This window comes from Saccoglossus kowalevskii, chromosome 19 (assembly GCF_978046115.1).
Source record: "Saccoglossus kowalevskii chromosome 19, keSacKowa6.1, whole genome shotgun sequence".
Classification (NCBI taxonomy): domain Eukaryota; kingdom Metazoa; phylum Hemichordata; class Enteropneusta; family Harrimaniidae; genus Saccoglossus; species Saccoglossus kowalevskii.
In genome coordinates this window covers 18724406-18733943 of record NC_140659.1, presented here as the reverse complement: position 1 = coordinate 18733943, position 9538 = coordinate 18724406, and the positions used below count along the sequence as shown (strand labels likewise).

The 9538-nt window shown below is 36.8% G+C and overlaps 1 protein-coding gene across 1 annotated transcript; it reads right to left on the bottom strand.

Moving 5' to 3' along the window:
- LOC146730599 (uncharacterized) lies at positions 1-3618 on the bottom strand. Its single transcript, XM_085493497.1, has 2 exons — positions 3548-3618; positions 1-1358 (listed from the first exon to the last, which is right to left on the bottom strand). The coding sequence occupies exon 2, from the start codon at positions 1342-1344 to the stop codon at positions 181-183; it is 1164 nt and encodes a 387-aa protein (XP_085349623.1). The 5' UTR covers positions 1345-1358; positions 3548-3618; the 3' UTR covers positions 1-180.
- Positions 3619-9538: the final 5920 nt, after the last annotated feature.

Sequence of the window (9538 nt, the reverse complement as noted above, 5' to 3'; positions counted from 1 at the left end):
TCAAATTCGTGACCCTAAAAGATCCGATTTATTGAACGCGTGTACTCTTTTTTCATTTATTTCGAGCCTTCACCACATCAGTCTCTGTCCGGTCTCTGAGTACAATGGCCACACCTTGAAACACACAAATCTGAAGCAGACGTCACAATTGGTTACAAGGAGGAAATGAATATGCGCATATCACGAAAACCTCTTGTACTTAATATAGTTTTGTTTTTGTTCTTCGTATATCTTCCTTGCATCTTCATATAATTTCAAATCCCATTTATTTCGTTTACGTAATTCACTCAATTCATAGTTAGTAATATTTGGATTATGAGCATTAACATTCACATGAACCGTTTCCGTCAGCTGTGATATACCAAACATATTTGCAAGCATTTCTTGAGATGTTTCAAAGTCTTCCGTCAGTCCAATGAACGCCATTTTGGTTTCTAAATTTCTCTTAGCCACGAGGTAGTGTTTTTCTTCGACGATAGGTATTTTACTGGCATCGGATAATGACACAGATCCACAACAATCTTCAAAAGTGTCATCAATTTCTGGGAAATCACCAAACTGTAATAGTCGTACCATATAATTGCTCATATCTTGGAGATGTACATGTTCCGTGCGTTTTAAAAAGTGCGTCAGTGAAGGGGAATTCATCAAATATTTCTTACATACAACATGGACTGATCCACATTGTGTCTTCTTCAGATAATAATAACTTGAAATAAGCCTAGCTAATGGCTCACGAAACCACGTGACATAACCTACAGGCCTTTTTGGGTACAAATAATCATGAATCCCATACGAGCGTTTTGAGTAATATATAGACTGCACCGCATTACTTTTCGACTTAACTGCTTCTTTGAAAAAATCAGTACAATGATACAGTGCAACTGTACGTATCCTTCCAGCATTTGGTTTTAATTGGAACAGAATATTTTCAACAGAAGTGCCACCAGCTTTAGGTAGATGGACGAATACAATATTAGCCTCACGATACACGTACTCGTTCACAGCATTATTACCTGTTTCATTCAAATAAAAGTTTGGAAGAGACTCTCTGTCAGCATCGCCGGCTTTATATTTCTTACGTAGTGCTTCATTCAAAACACTGCATTTATTAGTGCCAAGGACTATTACTTCTACTAATGCTTTCCAATCCAGTGTATCATTGTTATTGACCATGTTAAATACTGGTTGTTCACGATGGGTAATTTGGCTAGACATGTTTGATGTAACATAGCCATAATTTGATATTAGGTATTCCCCTTGCCAATATAAATAATATAGAACGACGAACAATAGTAAACAAATGCACATGCACAGGAATCGTCGCTGGAGACTTCCATTCATAATTGTTGTGTTACCTGCAAAGCAAATTAAAGGTGTTGTAAAATAAAGTTCGATGTTAATTAAAATTAACAAATTACTTAATATTTGAATTGGATATAGATTACAGTTTACATCGTTTCTAAATTGTAGGCGTGGTCATTTGTGTAACTCTATGTTTTTGTAAATCTGTGTCCGTAACTCGAAGAATTCAGCATCAACAAATAACGTGTATCTATTTAAAAATAGTGTATTGACATCACCAATGACAATCAACTTTGTCGTTTTACTAAAAGCTACTAATTTGCAAATGAAGGATTAACTGTGGCATCGGTGTTTTAATCATCCCTAGTAAGCTACGTCTGATTGATTTTTGACTCGTGAATCACACACCTGTCTATTAAATAACATTATTACAATTGTTCACGTTCTGCTTAAATGCGTTCACAAATCATTTCTATGCTGACCATTGGCGAATATGGTTCTTTATTCAGATATTTTTCAAACGGAAATGCGGTTGTGCACAATTTGATATACGACAACTTTTGGCTGATACAACGAAACAGAGGAGTATAAATAAAATAAAAAAAACATTTCGCATAAGAAAGAATAATAACAAACTGGTGCATGAAACGAACAAACATACATACGAATATAGAGTGTAGATCCATGTCTAGTCTGTTGCGAGTTCATATCATAAATAAGTAGCAATAAAAAAAAAACATTCTAGCTATGTCACTTTGTTTTAGAAGTGTACGAACCTTTGGTTGACCAACTTCTAGAAACACAATCCCCAAGTTCAAGCGTCCAATTAACAGGTTAGGGTAATTAACGAATCAAATTATGGTTCATTTCATGCTTGATGAAGTTTGGATCATCCATATGGCAAAGACTAATTTAAAAACTATTGTCATTCGTGAGGAACAGAGGTGCTCAATTCGAAATATATATTTTTTATAATAGCTATTCTGTTAAGACTGCTTCAGTCGTCATAATAACAGTCACTGTATTTATTATTATAATTTAAGCACTATTTATTAAATACATGTAATCCACAGGTTGCAAGTCGTTGATCTGCAATTAATCCATTTGTGGTTCGTGAATTACCTTTATCCTGACAAGCAGTTTGTCGGCCGGAGTAGCTCCGCTGTCAGCAAGCACATTTTAATTAAAGAACAGAAGATATCATTAACAAAATGAACAATATGTATAGCAACCGGACTTGCTGTTTTCAACAAGAATTCAAAACTAACACTTTTCACCTAAAATGACAAAAATAATCACCAAAATTAGATAATTTAAGATATCACCACGAAATTAACAAATCTAAAAAAGGACCACATGTAGTACCTATATATGTAATATAATAGCAATCGGACTTGTGTTTTTTTAAAGAAGTTGAAAATATTACTTTTTACCAAAAATAATCATCAAAATTAGAGATATCATCACGAAATGAACAAATCCCAGAGAGGTATATACATGTAGTACCTATATATGTAATATCAAAGCAATCGGTAATTAACAAGTCACGTGGGGGAACTTATTCACCACTTATTCACGACCCTAATCTGCATTCAGTCAGCAACTGAAACCATATGGTGGAAATAGTAAATTGTAATATATTACCTTAATATATGAACGTGTTTGGAATATGTTGCATGGTATTAATGGCAACACCCTGTATATCTGTCTCGTGCTATATCTCGTGACTCTCATGCTAATTAACCGAGGCAAAATATGCGCTTTAGCTTACGATAGAATTAGTGAAAAAATCACATGGATTTTACCGAAAATAAATTACCCCACCCCCCCCACATTTTAGAGGAAAGGAAGGAAAACAACAGTTGCACATGCGTATTTATCTCATCTGGTGTTTTTAACAACCAGATATTAATATTAAATTTGTTATACAATATTACACATTTAATGCCTTGATGACACCTCGTCTGCAAGTTCATATTTACATACGTCCTACCCAGGAAATGCAAGGTACTCTATGGAAAGACTCGTTTCCTGAGAGATGAATGCCAATCCTACTTTAAAATCATGGCGTAGTAGAACGCTTGTCGTGAGCAGACGTACGTACTCATACAGTTCCTAGACGTATAGCAGCACTGTCTCTACATAAATTGCAGTAAATTGCCCACTATTCAGTTTACATTACGCATGAATAGTTGTATTTACGTGGTACGTCTTAACTGTGTGTGTTTGTTCTTGCACTTACCTTACATACAGGTGAAACGAGAGAAAATAAATTTGCCTGTTTATTAAAACATCCATATGTCGCTCTATGTGAATGAGCAATTATAATCTGGTATGACGTATTAGTATTATACATCATAGCTGAGTGTACGCATGCAACCCGGAGCCACTTAATGCTAATAACATTATGGGGATGTACCGTTCTTTTTTTTTGGGGGGGGGGGTGTAATTTTTAGCTGTTTGGTCTAGAATAGGGTATAGATTTGCCTGACTTTTGGTTCAATATCAGATTTGCCGGTCTAGGATGGTCATCAGTAATTAATAAAAAATATCCAAAATACTATAAATGTCCACAAAATAGTGGTTGACCTTTTGAGTTTACTGATCATTTTCTGGTCATTCTGCAATTTCAGTCTCTGACCTCTTTGTCAAATAACAGGTTTTTTTAAATCAATGATATGCTATGTGTTGAAAAGTAAGTACTCTAGTTTTGTTCTTATCAGCAAGCCGGCAGCCTGTATGCTAATGAGATTTTAAATAGTTTCTATCTTGAATTTAACGAACGTTGCGCAAGAGCAAATTCAACGAAAAAATGAAACTTCAGATCACGATAACTCGACGAATAAAAGTCGTATACAAATCTGTGGATCTGCGGAAATCATATCTCCTGATTTTATGTATTTACGTTTGACTATTTCCATTTTAATATACTGTTTATGAAATGTCTTACTATAAGTCCTGTGAATGGAAATTTGTCTCGATCACAAATAGTTAGGCCTCGTCCGTGTACATATTTTTTTAAATATGCTGTGAGTTTTATAAAAACAAGTATTAAAATAGCATTTTGCAGTTAAAATTGATTAGGATTACTCATAAACTAAGTCCCCAGAGTAACTAGGCAAGAATACTACATACTACTGAAGGTGTATTTTTTTGGCATCGTACGAGGCACACATTTTCAGCATTCAAAATGGCGTCGCTGTGTTCTGTGGCGCAAAACTTCGATTATTTCAAAGGTAAGTTGAGAAAAATTGAGATAATATAGTATTTGAATATTTTAAAACTAGAATTTTAATTACTATGATGCCGTTTTAAAATCAATTATCTTTCTTGGGCGCTTTCCAGTGTTACGAGGTCGTCGTGTTTTGTAGGGTATTGCAATCTTTGTTGATCTCGACATCGCGCATGTACACAATGAAACATGTTAACATAATTGTCGCCAGTGTTGCTTCTGTTGTATTGACAGCCTACATAGTAATAACACTAGTAGTGATTTTTGTGTCGCAGTTAGAGACAAGTACAATTGACAATTAATAGAGGAAAAAAAACCTATCACTTTAAACCATGGGACCCTGCAGGTAGGCCGGTCACACCGGTTCTCACCACAAGAGGTTACGAACTCACAGTCACTTGGGGGCTGAAAATCAATAAATAGAGAGTTCTGGGTAAATCAAGGAAATACTCGCTGTTACGGCTCGCCTGATTGGCTGAAAATGAGTATGCGCACTTGATTTACCCAGAACTCTGTGCGAATCCCCCTTGATTCTGGCTGCTGGCCATTTTCGTTCATGAAATCGTCGGATATCATCAGAAAACGCGGGATTTGTGCAGTTTTGAATAAAACCAAGTTAGCGATTATGAACAATGGTTATTAACGTAACACCTGATCCCCTCTAAAAAAAAAAATTCGCATTTTAAGGTAAGAAATCGAAATTTGAAACCGACAGGGTGTCGATTTACTAGGTGCCATGTTTCACAACTTGTTTATTTATATACGTATAGCGGATGATTTTTTTGTTAAAAATTAGTATTTATTGATTTTCAGCCCCCAAATGACTGTGTACGAACCCCCCTACCAATCCCACAGCAGAAATAAAACACACAACATTTACTAAAAAATACTACTGTACACGGTTGTTAGGGCAGAACTTTATTATAAAATATAGGCAAAGAAATTTATTGCGTTGGTTAACTGTTGAAATCTACGTGGCTTTTTAGCCATCCCTTTGATGCTCACTTGAAGCAATGGTACATGGTACCTTAACTTGATGTGCGGCGGAGCTTGGCTCTGGCCACCCCACGAAGCAAACTTGACGCCAGGTACAAAAGCACCCATGTATCTTCTCAAAGGACGCCACCCGACCCAAGAGTACCACAAGGAAATCAAACAAAAACAGGAAGCACCGACAATAGAATGGCGACAGATTCAAAAACAATAGTGTAGTTTACAACCATCGCGGCAGCACAGTGCTTTGTTTACTGCCCATGCATTGTCGATTTTTTGTAGTTTGCCACTGAATTCACAAAAGTCGAATTCCATCCGGAAGCGTGCCTGAACAAGCCCAATAAAAATTTGTAAGGGGTTGAAACATTCTTCATTTTGACGTTTGTTGTGGGGCTTAGACATATTACGAAACGACCCAAAAACGAGCCAAACGAGCCAAAAATTAACCAAACGACCCAAAAACTACCCAAACGAGACCAAAACGACCCAAACGACCAAAAAACGAGCCAAAACGACCACAACAAATCGTAAAACAAAGACAGTCCAATTACCGCGGTTTTATTGCGACAGCCATTTTAAGGAGCACGTCGACCATTGAGGGCGCTGTTACCATCTGGATTACCGCTGTCCCGAAACCAAACATAAATATTACATTAAAATCTGAATAAACAATGATTAATGATAAACACATACATAATATTGATGAACAATAATAGTAAATAATGATAAACAAGAAAATAAATAAATGTTATTATAAAAAACAAAATTTGCAGCATGGGACAAATGCAAGTTCTGATAATATAGTTATTCAATCACTAATTGTCTAATTTGCATAATAATTTACCATTTTTCCCGAAAATAATTATATATTTTGAGAACCACTTATTTGATTTGAACTTATACACTTATACAAACATTTGAGAACAATTTTCTCTCCCCTTACTATTAAAATATTAATCAAAAATAATAGTTATTTCTTTTAAACTCTCATAACCCGTTCATTGAGTTCATCAAAGTATATATTCTACGGTTTCAAATTAAGAGAAAATATTATTTCCAAATGTTGATTGAGATGGCATGAATGATCACACCTTTTGTGGATTTTTTGTTGTATATAAGGTCAACGCTTACAGATAATCAGAAAATTGTTGGCAAATGTTTTATGTCGTTATACGCACGACTGAAAGGTGAATATACTTGTCGGATTTCGTCCGACAGTTGTGAATATTGTACGTGTAGAACCCTTGTTTCCCTGATTACAGAATTCCGATTATCTGTAAGCGACACGAACCATTTACTGATTAATATTATTTTCGGCAAATATTTTGTTAATATTTTTCATTTAAAACCCATTTTCTCTGATTACAGTTTAATTGTCTTTATGTGTATCATTCCGTTTCGTTTTGTTTCATCTCGTTTTGTTTCGTCTCTTCGATTACAACGAGCAATGTTACCCTACCATTATTTCATTTTTGTTGTCTTGTTGGGTCCTCGGCGACAATACAAGTAAGTAAGCACATGGCCGGACATGGGATTATGAACACAGCGTATATTCATTTGATATAGGGTTTACCACGATAACGAAATTTTATTAATAGCACTCGCGGAGTTAGGGGGGGGGGGGTCGCGCTAGGCGCCTTACCCTCTTCAGCCCGCAAATAAAATTACAAATGAATTGACAAACCCAGCCCACCTTTGGCCACGTCAATAGGAGCGCCATCTCGCCAAATTGCTGTGTCCGCCAGTGAGTAGAAATAACGAAATCACAGAACGCCGAGGAATACCAGGCTGATAATTTCAGATAATTCCAGAAGCCATGCATATTAATTACCTACTTTGCAGAATAATTTTGCAGGCTTTTCCGTGCATAACTTCTAGTGTACATGTCTGTGATTCCGGGTTCTCCGCGAATAATTCCAGAAGCCATGCATATTAATTACCTACTTTGCAGAATAATTTTGCAGGCTTTTCCGTGCATAACTTCTAGTGTACATGTCTGTGATTCCGGGTTCTCCGCGACCCTTCCATTAAGGGTAGTTATATGCTCGGGGCTAAGATATGTCACAAACGTTCTATGCTGCGACGACGCAGTGTTTTTATTTATCGGTGTTTTTATTGATTTACTTGTATTTATTTATTTATTTATTTATTTATTTATTTTATTTATTTATTCCGTAATTCTGGACAGAATGTCTAAGCCCGTTTGTTGTGGCGTGACAGGTGGATTGCACGTTTTGCACCCGCAGCCGTAAAATCAAATAGACACTGTGCCTCACTCGATGTAAATGCACGTGATCTAGGTGGAGGAAATATAACAAACCACCATGGAGGGATATCATTATGTGCGTGGGTTAGCTTAACAGTTATATTTTTGAAACGGGTCAGATGGTCAGATATACCGGGGCAGTCAAAAAAGATATGCTTCAAGGAATCCATTTCTCCACATAACGGGCACGCTCTGCTAGTCGATAGTCCAGCATTAAAGAGGAACCCCGCTGTGGTATATGCACCGTGCATAATACGCCATTGTAGTTCACCATTAAGCTTGGTAACAGGTGGATCATAGCAAGCCGCAAAATTAGGTCGTGTCTGAATTGGAACATCAAGAATATCCATCCAAGGACTGTCCACGCGCTCTGGATGCTCAGAAGTAAAGCGAACGTTAATGATATATTTGTAAATAACCCCCTTTTCCAACTTGTATAATGGCAACATAAGCTGATCCAAAAACTTAGAGATCAAAGATGTAATTTTATCGGTCATAAACAAGTGGTTGCTCATCAGTAAGAAGATAATTGATTTTAGTTGTTAACGATGGGGGTAGTGCATCATGAATGGTTTTCAATTTAGTGTTTAATATGTGAGTTGTGAGTGTATATTAATTATATCTGAGTAATCCCGACCCACACGCCAGCTGCAGGCTTTAGTATGTCCCTCGATAAGATCAACCACTTTGGTAATGCTTGCCTCCACAAACTGATAAAAAAATAACGGTTCTTGGTTAATAGGGTTTAAAATACGGAATTATTAAAGATCGGTTCACTAAATACATTATTTTCGTTGTCGATCATGTCCTTGCGATGTTTATCCAAGCTTGACCAGAAGTGGAGAGTTTCACTATAGTATAGGGGCAAAGACTCAAGAGATGTAGTTATGTTGGTTACAAGCAATTGTTTAGTGTACCCAAGATTACCAACTTTGCTAAAGTAGTAGTCAGTGAATTTAAAACAGGGATGTTCACAGTCAGAGTAGAGGTAGCGCTGTAGATATTGAATCCGCATTGCGAAGATGCGTGATTCAATGTGAACAATATTCTGACCACCCCTCTTCAAAGGAAGGTAGAGAACGTCTGCAGGTAGCCAATGACGCCCCTGCTAGAAAAAATCATTCATTAGACTTTGGATGTATTTGACAGTATCGTGAGGAGGGGAAAGACTGTTAAGGCAATATGTAAGTTGGGATGCAAGAATATTATTAATAACAATGGTGCGCCCTCTATATGACATACCTGGGGCAAAGTGAGACCAGTGATCAAGTTTACATTCGATCTTTTGAACGACCTCAATCCAGTTTTTGTTAACGAGTGCCTCGTCATTCCCAAGATATACCCCCAACAGTTTAAGACCAGAGTTATTCCATTTAATTTGCAATGGTGAGTCCACACGATTACGCCACGCCCCCGCCCATAATCCTTTTGATTTTTCTATGTTGATACGAGCATTTGTAGCACGTTCGTAAGTATTAATCCATTTAGCGAGTTCATTAAAATCCTCATTTCGTGTTGCAAAGCATTCTAAATCATCGCAGTAAGCTGTCAATTTAGTATTATAGCCATTGGCATTAGGGATTTTAATCCCCTGCATATCGCTCTTGCGAATTTTATCCAGCAGAGGTTCAATGGCCAACACAAAAAGCTGGGCAGACAGTGCACATCCCTGCCTGATACCCCTCGACATAACAATGGGTGCCGTGAGTGTATCATTAATACGGATTAAGGACTGAGGGTAG

Bases quoted from the DNA above. Each gene is read 5' to 3' on its own strand.
- LOC146730599 (XM_085493497.1), bottom strand. From the start codon at position 1,344: ATGAATGGAAGTCTCCAGCGACGATTCCTGTGCATGTGCATTTGTTTA.